The 20,214-nt window shown below is 45.5% G+C and overlaps 1 protein-coding gene across 11 annotated transcripts in view; it reads left to right on the plus strand.

The window, feature by feature from the left end:
* Nucleotides 1-20,214, plus strand: part of LOC143688571 (maestro heat-like repeat family member 5) — a 94,811-nt gene that overhangs the window by 10,141 nt on the left and 64,456 nt on the right. For 9 of the 11 annotated variants that reach the window (XM_077166668.1, XM_077166661.1, XM_077166659.1 and 6 more), the window contains 5 exons: nucleotides 3,572-3,738; nucleotides 4,972-5,117; nucleotides 5,896-6,024; nucleotides 9,778-9,937; nucleotides 11,417-11,469. In XM_077166668.1, coding sequence (XP_077022783.1) covers nucleotides 3,600-3,738; nucleotides 4,972-5,117; nucleotides 5,896-6,024; nucleotides 9,778-9,937; nucleotides 11,417-11,469 — 627 coding nt within the window. In that variant the 5' untranslated portion in view covers nucleotides 3,572-3,599. The remainder of the gene's footprint in view (nucleotides 1-3,571; nucleotides 3,739-4,971; nucleotides 5,118-5,895; nucleotides 6,025-9,777; nucleotides 9,938-11,416; nucleotides 11,470-20,214) is intronic. The other 2 variants (XM_077166666.1, XM_077166667.1) reach the window with 2 other exon arrangements.

Raw genomic sequence — 20,214 nt, forward strand, 5'->3', positions numbered from 1 at the left:
AGTGGCACTTTTCAGAAAAAGCCAACTATTCCCCACAGTCCTAAGGTGGCACTGCGCTTTTTTTTTTTTAACTATTTGTATTGTATAGTATAACATATACAGAAAGCAAAGGAATAAAAAAGCGATAGTTTCAAAGCACTCTTCAACAAGTAGTTACAGGACAGATCCCAGAGTTTGTCATGGGCTACCATACCGTCCTCTCAGATTTTTCCTTCTAGCTGCTCCAGAATATAGGAGGCTAAAGGGCTTAAATATATTTTTTATCATCACAATTGCCTTTTTTCCTTCTTTTTTTGTGAAAACTTTAGTTGTAGAACATATTTCAGAGTTTGACGTGGGTTACAATTTCACAGTTTTAGGTTTTTACTTCTAGCTGCTCTAAAATACTAGAGACTAAAAGATGTCAATTTAATGATTCAGCATTCATATTCATCTGTTAAATCCTATCTTCTCTGTATAACTCTCCTATCATCTTTGATCTTTCCATCCCTCTCTTTAGGGGTGTTTGGGCTATGGCAATTCTAAATTTTTCATATTAGAAATGTCTGTCACTAATATGGGGTAGAGAGATGGAATTATCTGATGTTCTGGAGAGGTTGGGCTAGGTTTCAGGACTTGTCTGGACCAGGGACCCATCTGGAGGTTGTAGGTTTCTGAAAAGTTACTGTAGTGCATGAAACGCTTGTGAAATCTTATATATTGTCCTGGGTGTTCTTTAGGATTGGCTGGAATGGTCCTGGTTGGAGTTTGACAGGTTATGACAGGTAGCAAGGTCTACCTGAAGCTTGTGTAAGAGCAACCTCCAGAGTAGACTCTCAACTCTATTTGAGCTCTCTCTGCCACTGATACGTATTAATTACACTTCTTTTCCCCCTTTTGCTCAGGATGGAATTGTTGATTCCACAGTGCCAGGTCTGGATTCATGTCTGGGAGTCATCTCCTATGCTGGTAGGGAGACTTTTGCCCCTGGATGTCATGTCCCACATAGGAGGAGGGCGATGATTTCATTTGCAGAGCTGGGCTTAGAAAGACTGAGACCAAATCTGAGCAACAAGAGGTCCTCCAGAAGTAACTCTTAGGCGTGCCTGTAGGTAGGCTAAGCTTCTCCACTACCTACATAAGCTTCACAAGAGTGAGCCTCATGATCGAGGGCATGGCCTATTGATTTGGGTGTCCCTAAAGTTTGACACAGTATCAGGGGATTCTCTGATGGTAAGGTTTAATTGCTCCATATTCTTTGTCCCCTCCCTCAGGAGACTTTGCTAATACTTTTTGATTATCTGGTTAATATACTCTAAGATATTTCCAGGCATTACAATAATCTATCCAGGATTAAAGGACCTCTTTCTTATTCTGTGCTCCTTGTGTTTCAATTGTTCAAATGAGCTATACAGACAGGTTGAATTAGATTATGCACTACAAAAAAATTCAAATAAACCTTTCTTCCATTGGTCTCAAAGAGTATGTGTGGTTCTAAAATATAGACACTGTCTTCCTTACCCCTATGTTCTGAATTACTTTAACCCCAACTGTTTGGCTTCTTTCTTATCTTGAAATATCAGGTTATATCTATAAAACAGCCTTTCATAATCCGGAAATAATAATCACCACTCTGGACTTAAAGTGTCTGCTCTAAAAGCTTACAATCTAGGCCCCTGTTTTCTTATAAGCATTTTCTAAAGATGACCATACCATTGTTGTTCCTTTGTTTCTGGCTTATTTTTGCCTCACCAAATGTCCCACATGTTCATTTACATCGTCGCATACCTCACGACTTTATTCATTTTTTGCAGCAGCACAATCTTTGTTCATAAGTATCCACCATCATTCGCCATTCTACTTCTCCATCAGGCACTGTGCTTTTAATTCTCAGCCAACTCTGCCCTTCCAGGTGCTTAGTTGAGACAGAGGCTGCCACCCACCTTTTGCAGTGGCTGGTTGAAACTTTTGCTAGTACCCCAGACCCTGGGATCGGAAGTCTCTAATCAACAGCCAAAAACTGCACTAGGTCTTGACCCCCTCCCCCATTTTCCCACGGAAAAGCCACCCCTCAGCAAGCTTCTCTCCACTGCCCTGAGGATTTACTGTGTCTTTCAGTTACCCCTCCTTCCTCCCCTGCCAGGGGAAGGTCTGCAAGAGGCTGCCAGCTACTTTCCGTATCTGGCTGCTGTGGCTTCACGGAGCTGGTGTCCAGCATCCCAAACTCGTTAATCAACAGCCAGAATCGGTCCCCAACCCTTTCTTCCCCTTTTCCTGGAGAAGAGCCATCCTTCATCAAACTTCTCCCCACCCCCCTGAGAAGTTCCTGTGTCCCCTGCAGGAACAGGGTTGAAACAGAACCTGGCAAGTGCTGTCTGTCCTGGGCGGGTTGTAAATTTAGCCGTGCTCAGAGCTGGTATCCAGCGGTCTGAATTTGCTAATCAGGAGCTGCAACTGGTGCCTGGCCAAGGGCCCCCACCTTGTTCCTGGGAGAGAGGCTTCTATTTCCAGGCAAGGAGCGGCCCCTGAGGCAGCCTGCCATGCCAGCGGGGGAGGGGCGCCAGCCTCCATAGCACAGAGAGATCTACTCACAACTCCTCACCGCAGTTTATCAGTCTCCTTCTTCTCATTCCTGGAGGGTGTACGGTGCTGTTATGGCCTCTGGATCCTCCAGACAGTTGTTTCAGACAGTTCCTGATTATTGACTAGCTGCCCAGGAGGTCAAATTGAACCCTAGACTCCCTACTCCACCATTGCAGTGGAGAGGGGAAGCAGGCCCCATAATCATCATCATTGTGGAGGAGGCGGAAGCAGGGGTGATGCAAGGGGGTGTTGTATCCAAATAGGGCAGGCTGCACGATTCCCAGAAGGCCTCCATTCATTCATTCATTCATTCAGCATACACACTGGGCACCTACTGGACAGCTTTACCCACCCCTTTGGTGGGACCTTCCTGACTGGGTTCTGTAAACTCAGACCCTACCCCACAGCTGGTCCAGCGCCCCTTCCCCACTCTGTTTATCTCTATCTCACCACCCCCATCTGACACAAGACATGGATTTCCTGCCTGTTGTCTCCCCCAGCCCACCAGATAGGAAGGAGGTTGTGTATTTGTTCACTGTTGAATCCCCAGGGTCTACAGAGTGTTTGGCCCACAGGAGGCATTTAACAAGCATTGACTTGAAGGAATGAAGGCAGAAAGGAACGGTCCAACCCCAGACACAGTATATAAGGACACTGACTTGCCTGAGATAGCCCAAGGGTGCTCTTGTTGTCAGCTGCAGTTGCATATATGAATGCACTCAAGTGTGCCCAGATGCACAGACCCACAAATGCACCCGTGTGCCCAGAGGCACATACCCACAAATGCACCCAAGTGTGCCCAGACGCACTTACCCACAAATGCACCCAAGTATGCCTAGATACCCATGGAGGCACCCAACAGTGCCTAGAGGCACATACCCATGAAAGCACCCACGTGTGCCCAGATGCACACACCTCGAATGCACCCAAATGTGTCTGAACGCACACACCCATGAGCGTCCCCAAATGTGCTCAGACGTGTTCACCCAGGTCCCTCTTCCCATTTCAGAATCTCCTCCTACTATGTCTCTGAATCCATGAAGGCTGCTCAGGACTCTGCCCACAAGGACGGGCGGGGGCTCCCCACCACCATCCTTCTCCGCAAGTCCCAGAGCAGCCAGGCTGCGCTGGTGCCCAAGGAACACAAGATGTTCATGGAGGAAGCCTACAACGCGGGTGATCACCAGCTGGGGACTCGGGCAGGTTGGGGTGGTGGCCCCCAATAGGGTCAAATTCCAGCACATCCCACCGTGCCCCTCCACCGAGGCAGTCCTGGGGTGGGAGCTAGAGGGAGGCCAGTGGGTGAGGACACAGTGAGGCTTTCAGCAAGAACCTCCACCCCTCCTCCTTGGCCTCTTGATGCCTCCTGGGGCACCATCCAAAGCCCCCAAAATGCTCCACTTCACACCCCACACTCCACTCTCCTCCCAAACTCTCTCACACCCCAAAACCTAAGCTTAAGCCTGGGTCTCTCAAGTGTTCCCCTTCAAGGACTTGCCCTTATCCTCCAGGCTGAGTTAAACTGCCAGCTCGTCTGAGAGCCAGTCCCGGCACTCTGCATCTTAGTCCACGTTTGCTGCCACTCTTCTGTCTGTGTGTGCAGGGCCTTTTATACATCTACCCCACAGAACCACATCTGCTAATACTGGGTAGGGCCTCCCCTGCCCTGGGACTCCTTCAAAGCAGAGCAGGATTCTGACTTCCCTTTGAACCTGCACAAACAGCCTGTATTAGTTAGGGTTCTCTAGAGAAACAGAATCAACAGGGAACACTCACAAATAAAAAATGTATAAAAGTGTCTCACATGACAGCGGGAACACAGTCCAAAATCCTCAGGGCAGGCTGTGAAGCCGATGACTCCGATGAAGGGTCTGGACGAACTCCACAGGAGAGGCTCACCAGCCGAGACAGGAAGAGCCTGTCTCCTCTGAATCCTCCTTAAAAGGCGTCCAGTGATTAGATTAAGCATCACTCATTGCAGAAGACACACCCCTTGGCTGATTACAAATGGAATCAGCTGTGGATGCAGCTGACATGATCATGATTTAATTCAATGAAATGTCCTCATTGCAACAGACAGGCCAGCACTTGCCCAACCAGACAAACAGGTACCACCACTTGGCCAAGTTGACACGTGAACCTGACCATGACACAGCCCTCAGCCTACAGCAGTGAATATCACTGAGTACTGGGTGACTGGGTGGAGGGGGCACGGATGAATCCATGCCAGAAGGAACATCTGAACAGCCAGGAGGGCCAGGATTCCCCCACGTGTCCAGTTCTCTGGTCCTCATTTTCAGGGAACGTCTTCCCATCCCCAGTCTTATCCTTCGTGGCCTGCCAAGCCCTGCTGCCGCAACGTGTCCACCCCACAGCCCACCCACCTTCACACCTTTTTGCCGACTTTAGCCATCTGCTTCAAGATGCTCCGGGACCTAAATGGGCCAGACCCCCTCCGCCTGAAGTATGTCATCAAGAAGATCAAGAACATAGCCCACGGGTCCCCCAATCTGGTGCTGGAAACCATCCATGACTACCTCATAGACAACCCCGAGGTACGAACCGCTTGGGCCACCGGGGTTGGGCATGGAGACCAGTAGGGAGTGCTGGACCCCAGGCAGGCTCCAGTCCTCGTCCCTCCACACAGCAGCTGCAGGATTTGGGGCAAGTCTTCACTTCTTCCTGGTCAAATGAGATGAGAAAGGGGTTGGAGGAAAGTGTACCAACATGGGTTGATCGTCTTCAGAACAGTCTCTTGAAGTAGCTATTATGATACCCACAATGAGGAAACTGAGGCTTAAAGAAGGGAAGTGAATTGCCCAAAGTCACAGAGTCATTAAGTGGCAGAGATGGCTGGGTGGATGGATGGATGGATGGATGGATGGATGGGTGGATGAGTGGATGGATGGATGGATGGATGGATGGATGGATGGATGGATGGATGGATGGACGGATGGATGGATGAGTGGATGTACAGGTGGGTGAGTGAATGTATAGATAGGCAAATGGATAGGTTGTTGGGTGGGTGGATGGATAGGTAGGTGGGTGAATACACGGATGGACAGATGGAAGACAATCTGTCTGGGTTTTAATGAATGAATGAATGAACTGACTTTGAAGAAGGTATGATTTGAAAATCCCATAGTAGTTGCTAAGAACGGGGGCAAACTTTGAGTCCTCTGCATCTCCATGGCACCTGGTTCAGGGCCTACAGGTGGGAAGGGTTCACTGTATGGCGGAGTAGAGGGATGGATTCTGCCCCTCAGGCCTCCTCACACCCCCCACTCATCTTCCTGCTAGTGTCCCTGAGCCTGTCCGCTCTGCCACCCCTAGATATCCACCCGGCACAAATTCCGGCTGTTCCAGGTCTTGGAGAGTGTCATTGAAGCCAGTGACTTCCTGGAAGAGGTCTGGGAGAAAGCCTTCATGCAGTTGGCCCTGGAGAACATGACCAAGTCCACGGTGGGCCTCCCTCTCTCCCAGCAAATGGCCCTATCCCCCAAGCCCTGGGAATGCAGGCAGCTGCCCCAGGGATCTAAGCTATGCTGGGCCCCCTAACCTCGTGCTCTGCCTAGTGATTTTGGTCCCTTTTCTCATTTTCTTATCACCAAGCCCCTTTAGAAAAACAATCTCTTGCGCTTCCATTTAACAGTTAAGGAAGATGAAATTCAGAGAGGTTGTTGTTTGCCTAAGGTCACAGAGCCTGGGTTATAGCCAGCACCTCCCCGAAAGGACCCTTCCTAGGGTACCCTCTGGGTTCCCCCATCTCCACCATTCCTGTCACTTCTTCCTATGCCCCAACCTGCAGAAATTCTTCTGCAAGTCCAGCCTATTCCCCAGGCTGGAACTCCACCTCTGTCCCCTGCCTGCCGGGTTCCTGCTTGATGGCGTCTTAGGTTTGGAGCTGAACCATCAGCCTTCCAAGCTTGTGGTCCAGGGAGCTGCCCCAGGCCAGCCAACACCTCGGCCACCCAGTTAGTCCCGGTCAGCAGTAACCAGTCACTGAGGGCCCACCAGGGCCAATCCGATGCACTGCGAAGTGTGATAGACATGTCACCCTCCGTGCAGGTGCTTATGTTCTCCATTTCAGATGAGAAGCTGAGGTCAGAGTGTTTAGGGACTTGCCCAGATGGTAAACAGCAGGTGAGACAAGCTTCCAAGTTCCCCCCAAGGAAGTCTGTGACTCCATCCCGGGTGTGACTGACAGGGAAAAACAAAGAACAAGGTCCACATCTACCTTACTGTTAAAATTCCTTTTAACTTGCCACTGTAAAGGATATCAGGCATATAAATGAAAGTGCATGGCCACAGATGTAATGCTTAACCTGATAATAATAATTTTATTAGTTTACAGTCAATACCCAGGAGGTATGGGTTGCAGGCCAAGCGGAGCCGAACAAAGTCTCTGGGTGGTGGTCTGGTCTCAGCCTCCCCCGGGGTGCATCAGAGCCTCTCCCAGGGCCACCTAAGGGCAGGACCACCAGGAGGGCTGCAGCAGGGCTAGGGAACAGCGTCCAGCACAAAGAAAGGTAGATGGATTGGATGGACAGCTGCACCTGGCCTGCTTCTAAACACTGCAGCCCACCTCCAGCTGCTTCAGGGACACTTCTGGTCTAGGAGGAGAGAATAGGCACTTTCTCAAGGTCAAGATCAGCCATGCAGGGCCACGGTGGCACAGCAGGTAAGAATGCTTGCCTGCCATGCGCGAGGACCCGGGTTCGATTCCCGGTGCCTGCCCATGAAAAAAAAAAAAAAAATCAGCCATGCATGAGAATCTGGGTTGACTCACCAAGCGTCAAGAGCCCAGTTCAGTATTCAGAGTCTACCTGGGATTTCCTGCACCCTCCCTTGGCCAAGGCCCCATTCCCTACACCCCAAGTCTTCCTCTTTCCTCATTTGTTTTTTTGAATTGAAGGCAAAACCCCCAGCAGCCTCTTGAGAAAGAGTGCATGGGAAGCAAATTTTTGAGACCTGGTATTCCTGGAAATGTCTTTAATCTGTTTCACCCCGACTGCGAGTTGGGGCTCGCCATTGCACTGTCTTCTTGCCCGTGTGTGGTGGTGGAGGCAGCAAGGCCCTTCTGAACCCTGGTCCTTCTTACGCAACCTGCCTTTTCTGTTGGGAAGCTTGCATTTGTCCCGAATGTCTTCGATTGTCTGGGCCTACTTCTAGCCACCGTGCCTTACGTTCAGGGTGTCCTTCTGATCTGGCCACTTGTGTCCTTTGGTTCTTGAAAAGTTGCTTACATCAATTCACAGATGATTTATTCCCCTCTCTCTGCTTTAAGCTTCAGAAATTCCTACCACCCCAACGTGGAACTTCTCCAGAGTCCCTACTATTCTTATCTTTCGGTCTTTTTCCACCTCTTTTGCCTTGCTTTCTGAGAGATTCATCAGCTTTATCTTCCAGACCTTCTATTGTGTATTCCATTTGTACCATCATCTTTTTGACTTTAAGAGATTGTTATTTTGTTCTCAGAATGCTCCTATTTCCCAGCATCCTGTTAGCACTTATGGATGCGGAATCTTCTCATCTATTTCTGAGGATATTAAAGATAGACTTTTATTTAAAGTTTTCAGCTGCACCTAGCCTCTCTCTCCTCCGAGTTGCATTTTCTGGGCTCTGCTGGGGTTTTGATGGTGGCTTAAGTGTCTCCCATGTCCGAGACTTTCTCCAGCTGGGGTGGCTGCCCACAGGGAGGAGTTGATAGGATGCTCTGAGCTCATGGATAGGGTGATAGGCCATGGGTTCCATGAAGGGTGACGAGACGAGCAGATGCTTGGGCCCCAGTGTCAGTATGCCCATCCTTCCTCCTAGGCCTAGCAGATTTACCAAGAAAGACCTTGCCTGGTTTCTCAGCCTGGAGAGTCAAAAGCAGGCTGTCACATTGTGGAAGGCCTGGCCTGAGGACTGGCCCCTCCTGTGTTGGCAAGCGCCACCCTCGGTACCCCACACACACACCCTCTGCCTGACCCACCCGAGGCTGCAGATTCCTGCGGGGTGGAGGAGGGGCCGGCCCTCCAGGTGTGTCTGGGGGTTGATGTGGGGATCTAGGAACCTAACCACTTCTCAAACCACTTCTCCCGTATTTTATGGCCCTTCTCGCCAAGCCATCCAAGGCTAGGAAGGAAAGTACACATAGCTGGGGCAGAAGCTTGGCTTTCCCCACCACTGGCATCACACTCAGGCGTCAGTTAGCCTTGTCCAGCTGCTTTCCAGCTTCCAGATTGCAGCTGTGACTGTCCTTAAAAGTATCCTTTCGATACCCAGAGCCTGCCCATGACAAAAAAAAAAAGAATCCTATGTGTGGTTTCAGTTGAGGCTTCTTTTTTTTTTTTAAGGGCTACATCAGATTTGATTTGCCACCTTAGCCAGATGCCCTCAGGCTCACACTATCTTTAAATGATACATGACCCAGTGATTTTATATCAGGATTCCAGCGGCACCGTAGGGAGTAGGGGACCTCAGGCCCCTCACTCTGAGAGGCCCCTAAAGGACCAGCCGGGCCCGACCCACTGTGCCGCCTTCGTGCCCACAGCGCAGAGCTCACTCGAGGGCCCCCGTTCAGAAACAGGCAAGAGGAGCTCAAAAGTGAAGCCTGAGCTTGAGACACACAGCACACCTGCAGAGGGGTCCCAGGTGGCCACGAGGGTCCAGCTCCAGGGCGGGTCATTCCCTCCTCCGTGGGCACCCACCCCAGGCCTGGCCAGCATCAGGGAGGGCCAGGGGACCAGCCACCTGGGTCCCCACCTCGAGCACCCGGCACTCTGACCCCTCGGGCAAGAGACCGCGGTCCTCCAAATTCGCCATGGTAGAGGACTAAAGGACAGGACCGCTGTCCAGTGCCACCAGGGCCGCACGAAGGGGAAGGCGGCACTGGCCAGCATCGTCAGGATGTGTCTCCAGAGCCGAGGCCCGGGGCCAAGCCTTAGAACCGGACTAGGATTCGGGTCAGCGGGGCCAGCGGGTGACATTCCAAGCAGGGGCGCGGCGGGTCGGGGGGGGTGCATGGGGGGGTGGCACGGCGGCAGAGATAAGAAGGAGGCGACTCCGGAACTGTGAGGGGACCGGGCGAGGCCTGGGACTGCCACGCCTGTGGGCCACCCTCCCCGGGTTTCCTCGGTCACCTTGAACGGGCCACCCCGGGTGTGTCAAGGCCTCAGAAGGGCTGAGGTGCCTGCTCTTTGCCTCCCTGCCCCGCTGCCTCTGCCCCAGGAACTGGAGGACATGTACCAGGACGCGGCCAGCCACGTGCTGGTGGCCATCTGCAGGCACTCATGGCGGGCGGTGGCCCAGCACCTGGAGACTGAGGTCCTGACCGGCATCTTCCCGCACCGCAGCCTCCTCTACGTGATGAGCGCCCTGACCACGAAAGGTGTGTCCCACCCATGCTGGGGCTAAACCCAGCAGGTGGCACCTGATTTGGGGGGGAGCGTGATGGGGTTTGGGAGGCGGGTAACCACAGCTCGGCCTGCTCCGCAAGGCTGCAGAGCCACTGTTCAGGGTCCCAGGCTGCTTCCCAAGCTCCACCCCACGAGCCCCCGTGCCTCTGCTGGCCTGGGCTGCCCGTGGGGCCTCCCTGGGAAAAGGTCACACCCCACCCGGAGCTCCCATGCTGCTCTGGCCCTCTCCCACTCCTGCTAGCAGTCCTTCACGGGCTGGCCCAGGGAGGGCACCCAGGACAGGAGGGGGTGACGCTGGGGGCTGCCGCACCAATGCGGCGCCTCCCTGTGCTGGTCCTCTCCGTGGCCCCACAGGTGGGTGGGCAGCCCTCTCCATGGGCAGGTAAGGAAGCTGAGCTCAGAGGTACAGTGCAACAAGTACAGGTCCCCAGGTGGGGGTCCTGCCCAGTATACGCTGCCCCTGAGCCATGGGAAGGGTCACCCTGGAGCGAGGGCAGAGGAGAAGTTGAGCCAGGGTAAGGGCTAAGCTTAATAACACACGGCAGCAAACACTTCCCGGGCTCGCTGCCAGGTGTAGGGACATTCAGAGTCTTAAGAAATTGTCTCTTAAGGCCAGCGAGGAGGGCAAGTGTCAACTTTCATTCATTTATTCATTCATTCATTCATTCACAAGCAGTTGCTGAACTCATTGCTGCCTAGCTGGGGAGGTCCCAAGCTATGACAAGGGCAGTTGGGGCAGTTGGGAGGGCTTCCTGGAAGAGGCAGCCAAGTCTAAGCTGAGGTTCTCTCAGATTGAGAGGGCAGCTCAGCCTTGAGGAGGAGTTGGGTACAGCCATGACAGTGGGTTGGAGGCAGTGGGAGGAAATGGTTGTGGCAGGCGGTGGTGTGGGTTGGCCCCAGCCAGCCTGGGGAGGCACTAAGCACCGTCCTTGGGAGTGTGGAAGGGAAGGCCCGGGGTGAGGTGGGACCCAGCTAGACTTGGCCTCACACTCCACCCTGGGATAGTCACCTGGGTGAAGACTCCACTGGGCCTAGGTGAACTCTGAGACCAACAGCGTCATCCCGAAAGCAGCCCGTCTCTCTGCAGTGGGATTTCCAGAGCCCTAAAAAGCTTTCCAGTCCCACAGAGCTCCCCCTCAAGCCACATTTCCCAGCCTCTGAGGGGACCCCTGTGTATCCCGAAGGGCCACACTCAGAGGAGCCTCAGCTCGCCAGTCACCAGCCCCTTCATCCAACACTGAGGCCCAGAGAAGGAGCATGACCTGGTTGAGGTCACACAGCATGGGCAGGTGGCCAGAACCCCAATCCAAGCAGCTCCTGTCTGAAAGCCCAACTCACATTCCACCTTCCTCGGGGCTCACTTCCCCACAGAGCCACTGTGGCGTGGTGGCAGGCTGACTGCTGGTGGCTCTGGGCCCCCACTTGGCCTGTGACCCAGTCTTTGCCCACAGAAGAGATCTTCAGCCAGGGAGACAAGGCATGCTGGGAGGAGCAGCTGGCGCAGGTAGGGAGGGGGCCAGCCAACAAGGCTTTCTGGACGGCAGTGCAGGGGGCTGGGGATGGCAGATCAGCATGGATGGGGCTCACAGCAGGCCTGTGAGGGGGCAGCAGTGGAAGGAAGGAGGAAATGAGGGAGTGAGAGAGGGCGAGAGCACAAGTGGGAGGGAAGGAGAGAGTGTAGGAGGAAGGGAACAAGGGAGAGAGAAAGGGAGGGAGAGAAGGGAGGAGGGAAGGGGGGAGAAGACGGGAGGGATGGGAGGGAGGGGCATCCCGTTTCACAGATGAGCCACTTGGGACGGGGAGAGGAGGTGGTGGTGACCGAGGTCCAATGCTGGCCACGAGGGGAGAGCTGGGGTTGGAACCCTGGTCTCTATGTCTGGCACAGAGCAGGCATCCAACACAAATGAGCCCCTTTCCACCCAATCCTGGGGGCTGGGGCCAAGACTAAGGGAACAGAGAGGCTGCAGAGGCCAGAAGGGAGACCAGAGAGAGAAGGAAGCAGGAAGCAGGTTGGAGTGGACAGAGGAGGCTGCAGCCAAAAGGCGGTACAGGCCCCTTTCTGGCCGCACACCTGCCTGAGGGGGTGCAGAGCTGGGAGGAGGGGCATGGGACCCGCAGCCCTGGGTCCCCTTCCAGATTAGACCAATCAGAGCTGCAGGACCTGGGGTGACCCTCGTTACCTGTCACATGGGTAGATGTGAAGATCACAGAAAAACAGACATTAAAAAGTTCTGGGCACAGGGAGTCCTCATTAAATGTTAGTTATTGTTATGGTCATTAGTAGTAAGAGTTGTAAGTAAAGGGTATCTAGTAGAAATAGCAGCAGCAGCAAAAGAAGTAGTTAATAGAACATTGAGACAAAATCATTAAGAATATAGAACACTTGGGTAATATAATCAACCAAAGTGGTCCGACTGAAATAGCTTTTGAATGCAAATCAGACACTTACCCGAAATAGACCATATGCTGAACTATATATCAAGTTGCGATAAATTTAAAAGGACTGAAATCAAATAGAGTACCTGCTCTGACCAAAATATAAACTAGAAACCAATACCAAAAATATATCTGGAAAATCTCCAAATATTTGGAAATTAAACAACACATTTCTAAATATTCCAGAGGTCAAAGAAGAAAATCACAGGGAAATTAGAAAATGTTTTGAGCCAAATAATAATGAAAACACAAAATATGAAAATACGTGGATGCATCTAAAAGCAATACTCAGAAGGATATTTATATTGTAAATGCCTGTATTAGAAAAGAAGACAGAGGTATAATCAGCGATGTATGCTTCCATTTTAAGGAGCAAATTAAGAAGAGCACATTAAACCCAAAATGAGAAGAAGGAAGGAAAATAATAATAAGTAGAGCAAAAATCAGATAAAATGGGATAAGTAATAGAGAATGAATAAGATAAAAAATAGGTTCATTGAACAAATCAATAAAATTTATAAACCCTTAGTAATACTGATCGAAGAAAAACACAAAACACCAATATCAGAAATGAAGAAAAATACCACTACAAATCCTTTTGACATTAAAGGATAATAATGAAGTATGATTCAAATAAATTAGACAATTTAAATTGTATGGACAAACTCCCTGAAAACACAAATTACAAATAAACTGGCACAAAAAGAAACAGAAAATCTGAGTAATCTTATAGAGCAATTAAAGAAGAAGAATCATAATTTAAAAACCTTTCCACAAAGAAAACTTCAGGCTCAGATACCATATTAGTGAATTCTATCAAATAGTTAAGGAAGAAAGAATATAAATTCTGTACAGAGTCTTTCAAAAGATAGAGAAGGAAGGAATCTTTTTCAAATCACTGTATGAGGCCAGTATAACCCTGATACCAAAAACAAAGATATTACACAAAAAATAAACTACAGAATACCTTTCATAGTATGGACTCAAAATCTTTCACAAAATTTTAGCAAATTGAATCCAGCAATATACAAAAAGGATGATACACCATAATATCCCAGGGACACAAGGTCAATTTAACTTTTGAAAAACAATCAATGTAATTCAACACATTAAAGAATAAAGCAGAAAAACTGATCATTTCAATACAGAAAAAGTCATTTTACAAAATTCAATACCTATTCATGATAAAAGCGCAACATACTCAGATTAGAAGGAAAGAGTCTCAAGCTGATAGAAGACATCTATTAAAAACCTACAAGTAAGAAATGGAACACTTTCCTGTAAGACAAGGAATAAGGCAAGGATGTCCACTCTAACCACTTTTAGTCAACACTACACTGGAGTTCATAGCCAGTGCAATTAAGTAAGAAAAAGAAATAAAAGACAAGCAGATTGCAAAGGAAAAAGTAAAACTATCTTTCATTGCAGACAATATGATTGCATACATAGAAAATCATATAGAATCTTTTTAAAAACTATTATACTTAAATTTAGCAAAATCTCAGGGTACAGGATCAAAACACAAAAATAATTGAAGTTCTATATATGAACAACAAACAATATGAAATATTTTTTAAATGATAGCATTAAGAAAGCTCAAAGATAAATCTAGGGCTCTACAAAACATAATGTGAAATTAAATAAAATCAAAATAAATGGAGAGGTAAGCAATGTTCATGGATAAGAAGACTCAATATTATTACGATATTGTAACCAAGATATTAGGATTTAAAAGATGATTTTGATCGCTTTACACCGGTCAGGAGCTACAGACAGATAAGCAGCAGGATAGCAAAAGTACAGATTCTACAGGCTTCATAGGAAAGTCTGTCAACCTGCCGGGTCTCACCCTCAGGGAAAACTGATGCTGGCTACTCTTTTCTCCTGAGACATGGGCTTATCTGGTTTGGGAAAACTGACTAGGGTCTATAATATCTGAGTAGAAGCTCTTAGAAAAAAAGGCTTCATATAGGCAGGGCAAGACACAGAAAAACAAGACCTGAAAAATTCTGATCACTTAAACAGAACCTGTGCTAGAGGTCTAGAATAAGTTTAACTGAATTTCAAACAACAAATAGAGAACAAAGCCATACAGCAAGAAAGCCCTAGGTAAAAGAGTGAAAAAAAATACTTCCACAATAAGCTAATTAAGGAAATCAAATACCTAGATGCCAGCAAAAAATAATGAGTCATAGTAGGAAAACCAAAGATATCATCCAGTTAAAGGAACAAACCAATACTTCAAATGAGGTACAGGAGTTGAAACAACAAACAATTTAGGGGTTAGAACAAGCATGGAAAATCTCATCAAAAATTAAATAAATGAATTGAGGGAGGATGTGAAAAAGATATTTGGGTGAACAAAAAGAAGAACTCAAAAGTTTGAAAAAACAAATTACAGAACTTATGGGAATGAAAGACACAATAGAAAAGATGGGGGACAAAAACAATGGAAGCCTAAAACAATAGATTTGAAGAATCAGAATAAAGGATTAATGAACTAGAGGACTGGACATCTGAAACACAACACACAAAAGAAAATATAGGGAAATGAATGGGAGGAAAAATGAGCAGGGTCTCCGGGAATTGAATGACAGCAAAAGCACGCAAACATATGTGTCGTGGGTGTCCCAGAAGGAGAAGAGAAAGGAAAAACAGAAAGACTAATGGAGGAAATAATCACTGAAAATTTCCCTTCTCTTATGAAAGACATAAAATTACAGATCCAAGACGTGCACCATATGCCAACCAGAATAGATCCAAATAGACATACTCCAAGACACTTACTAATCAGACTGTCAAATGTCAAAGACAAAGAGAGAATTTTGAAAGTAGCAAGAGAAAAGCAATCCATCACATACAAGGGAAGCCCAATAAGACTATGCATGAATTTCTCAGCAGAAACCATGGAGGCAAGAAGGAAGTGGTATGATATATTTAAAATTTTAAAAGAGAAAAACTGCCAACCAAGAATTCTATATTGAGCAAAACTGTCCTTCAAAAATGAGGGGGTAAATAGATTGAAGGGCATACCGTGTTCATGGATTGGAAGACTAAATATAGTTAAGATGCCAATTCTACCTAAATTGATTCACAGATTCAATGCAATACCAATCAAAATCCCAACAACTTACTTTTCAGAAATAAAAAAACCAATAAGCAAATTTATCTGGAAGGGCAGGGTGCCCCGAATTGCTAAAAGTATCTTGAGGAAAAAAAACGAAGCTGGAGGTCTCACGCTGCCTGACTTTAAGGCATATTATGAAGCCACAGTGGTCAAAACAGCATGGTACTGGCATAAAGATAGATATATTGACCAATGGAATCGAATAGAGTGTTCAGTAACCATGTTTCTTGAGGACAATTGAATAATGATATAGCTTTCACAATGTGACTGTGTGATTGTGAAAACCTTGTGTCTGATGCTCCTTTTATCTACCTTGTCAACAAATGAGTAGAACATATGGAATAAAAATAAATAATAGGGGGAACAAATGCTAAAATAAACTTAGTTTGAAATGCTAGTGATCAATGAAAGCAAGGGGTAAGGGGTATGGTAGGTATAATCTTTTTTCTTCTTTTCTGTGTTCATTTTATTTCTTTTCCTATTGTCTTTTTATTTCTTTTTCTGAATTAATGCAAATGTTCTAAGAAATGATGAATATGCAACTAAGTGATGATATTGTGAATTACTGATTATATATGTTGATGTTTTATTTGGTTTGTTAATTTTTTTAATTAATAAATAATTTTTTAATGAGGGGGATTCCCAGACCATGCATCTGAAAAAAAAAATGAGGAAGAGATTAAAAAATTTTTCAGACAAATAATCACTGAGAGAATTTGTGACTAAGAGACCAGCTCTGCAAGAAATACCAAAAGGAGCATTATAGGAAGATAGGAAAAGGCAGGACAGAGAGGTCTAGAGAAGAGTGTAGAAATGAAGACTATCAATTAAGGTAAAAAGAGGAAAAATTAGATATAACGTATAAAATCCAAAAAACAAAATGATAGAAGAAAGTACTGCCTTTACAGTAATAACACTGAATGTTAATGGAATAAACTCTGCAATTAAAAGACACAGACTGGCAGAATGGATTTTTTAAAAAAACCCATCTATATGCTGTCTACAGGAGACCCAAGAACAAAAATAGGTTGAAAGTAAAAGGTTAGGAAAAGATATTTCATGCAAACAATAATCATAAAAAAGCAGGTGTAACTATAGTAATATACATCAGTATATGTTAAACAACTTCAAATGTTAAACAACTAAAAGAGGCAAAGAAAATACTGTGTATTAATAAAATGAACAATTCAACAAGAGGACATGACAATCATAAATATTTATTTATGCACTGAGCCAGAGTGCTCCAAAGTACAAGAGGCAAACATTCACAACACTGAAGGGAGAAACAGACACCTCTACCATAATAGTTGGAGACTTCGATTCCCTGCTCTTATCAATAGATAGAGTATCTAGACAGAGGATCAATAAAGAAACAGAGATTTTGAATAATATGATAAATGAACTAGACTTAATAGACATTTATGGAATATTACCCTCCACAACAGCAGGATACACATTTTTCTCAAGTTCTTATGGATAGACCATATGCTGGGTCACAAAGCAAGTCTCAATAAATTTAAAAAGATTGAAATCATACAAACCACTATCTCAGATCATGATGGAATAAAGTTGGAAATCAGTAATAGGCAGAGGGCCAGAAAATTCACAAATATGTGGAAGCTCAAAAACACACACTTAAACAACCAGTAGGTCAAGGAAGAAATTACAAGAGAAATCAGTAAATATCTCAAGGCAAATGAAAATGAAAACACAACATATCAAAATTTATGGGATGTAGCAAAGGCAGTGCTATGAGGGAAATTTATTGCCTTAAATGCCTATATTATAAAAGAAGAAAGAGCAAAAATCGAGGAATTAACTGTTCACTTGGAAGAACTAGAGAAATAGCAAAGTAACCCCAAAGTACACAAAAGGAAAGAAATAATGAAGCTTGGAACAGAAATAAATGAATTTGAGAGCATGAAAACAATCAAGAAAATCAACAAAACCAGAAGTTGGTTCTTTGAGAAAATTAATATAATCAATGGACCCTTAGTGAGGTTAAAAAAAAAAAAGAAAGAGAGGGAGGGAGAGGGGGTGCAAATAAATAAAATAAAAAATGGAAGAGGAAACATAACCACTGACTCCGCAGAAATAAAAGAGGCAATGAGAAGTTACTATGACCAACTATATGCTAATAAGCTGTATGCTAATAAGCATAAATGAAATGGAAACTTCCTAGAAAGGCATGAATAACCAACATGGACTCAAGAAGAAATATTCACAAGTGAAGAGATTGAATCAGTCAAGAAGCTCCCCCCAAAAAAATTCAGGACCAGATGACTTCACATGTGAACTCTACCAAGCATTCAATAAAAATAGTAACAATCTTGCTCAAACTCTTCAAAAAAATTGAAGAGAAGAGAAGATGATCTGAGTCATTCTATGAAGCCATCATCACCCTGATACCAAAGCCAGACAAAGATACTACAAAAAAGGAAATTACAGGCCAATCTCTTTAATGAGTATAGATGCAAAAATCCTCAATAATATACTTGCAAATCGAATCCAGCAGCACATTAAAAGAATTATACACCATGACCAAGTGGGATTTATTCCAGGTATGCAAGAATGGTCCAACATAAGAAAACTAATTAATGTAATACACTATATCAACAAATCAAAGCAGAAAAACCACATGGTCATCTGGATTGATGCAAAAAAGGCATCTGGCAAAATTCAACATCCTTTCTTGATGAAAACACATCAAAGGATAGGAATAGAAGGGAATTTCCTCAACATGATAAAGGGAATCTATGAAAAAAACCACAGCTAACATTATCCTCAATGGGGAAAGACTGAAAGCTTTCCCTCTAAGATCAGGAACAAGACAAGTATGCCCATTGTCACCATTGTTATGCAACATTGTGCTGGATGTTCTAGCCAGAGCAATTAGACAAGAAAAAGAAAAAAGCATCCAAATTGGAAAGGAAGAAGTAAAACTCTCACTATTTTCAGATGACATGATACTATATGTTGAAAATCCTGAAAAATCTACAGCAAAGCTACCAGAGCTAATAAATGAGTACAGCAAAGTGGTAGGTATCGATGCCCCAAAATCAGTAGTGCTTCTATACATTAGGAATGAACAATCTGAGGAGGAAATCAAGGAAAAAATCCCATTTACAACAGCAACCAAAAGCATTAAATATTTAGGAATAAATTTAACTAAAGATACAAAAGACCAATACGCAGGAAACTACAAGAGATTGCTAAAAGAAATCGTGGAAGACCTAAATAAATGGAAGGGCATACCATGATCATAGATTGGAGGACTAAATATAGTTAGGATGTCAATTGTACCCAAATTGATTTATAGATTCAATGCAATACCAATTAAAATCCCAACAACTTACTTTGCAGAAATAGAAAAAACAATAACCAAATTTATTTGAAAGTGGCAGAGTGCCCCAAATAGCTAAAAATATGTTGAGAAAGAAAAACGAAGTGGGAGGTCTCACACTACCTGACTTTAGAGCATATTACTAAGCTACAGTGGTCAAAACAGCATGGTACTGGCATGAAGATAAATATACTGACCAATGGAATTAAACTGAGTGTTCAGAAATAGACCCTCTCATTTATGGACACTGGATTTTTTGATAAGGCAATCAAGCCAACCCACCTGGGGCAGAGCAGCCTCTTCAATAAATGGTATTTAGAGAACTGGATATCCATATGCAAAAGAAAGAGGATCCATATCTCACACCCTGTGCTGGTTTGAAAGGAAGTATGCCCCCTAAGAAAAGCCATGTTTTAATATAAATTCCATTTCATAAAGGTAGAATAATCCCTATCCAATACTGTATATTTGAAACTGTAATGAGATCATCTCCCTGGTTGATGTGATTTAGTCAAGAGTGGTTGTTAAACTGGATTAAGGGTTGACATGTCTCCACCCATTTGGGTGGGTCTTGATTGGTTTATTGGAGTCCTATAAAAGAGGAAATATTTTGGAGAATGAGAGATTCAGAGAGAGCAGAGAATGCTGCAGCACCACGAAGCAGAGTTCACCAGCCAGTGACCTTTGGAGATGAAGAAGGAAAATGCCTCCTGGGGAGCTTCATGAAACCAGAAGCCAGGAGAGAAAGCTAGCAGATGATGCCATATTTACCATGTGCCCTTCCAGCCAATAGAGAAGCCCTGACTGTGTTCGCCATGTGCTTTCTCACTTGAGAGAGAGACCCTGAACTTCATCGGCCTTCTTGAACCAAGGTATCTTTCCCTGGATGCCTTTGATTGGACATTTCTAAAGACTTGTTTTAATTGGGACATTTTCTCAGCCTTAGAACTGTAAACTAGCAGCTAATCAAATTCCCCTTGTTAAAAGCCGCTCCGTTTCTGGTATATTGCATTCCGGCAGCTAGCGAACTAGAACACACCCTATACAAAAATTAACTCAAAATGGATCAAAAACCTAGACATTAGAACTAAGACCATAAAACTTTTAGAAGAAAATGTAGGGGAATATCTTATAAATCTTGTAATAGGAGACGCTTTCCTAGACCTTACACCCAAAGCACAAGCATTGAAAAAAGAAACAGATAAATGGGATCTCCTCAAAATGAAGCATCTTTGTGCATCAAAGCACTTTGTCAGGAAAGTAACAAGGTATCCTATGTAATGGGAGACAATATTTAGAAGCACATACCAGATAAGGGCTTAGTGTACAGAATATATAAAGAG

The sequence above is a fragment of the Tamandua tetradactyla genome, chromosome 6, assembly GCF_023851605.1.
Source record: "Tamandua tetradactyla isolate mTamTet1 chromosome 6, mTamTet1.pri, whole genome shotgun sequence".
NCBI classification, from domain to species: Eukaryota; Metazoa; Chordata; class Mammalia; order Pilosa; family Myrmecophagidae; genus Tamandua; species Tamandua tetradactyla.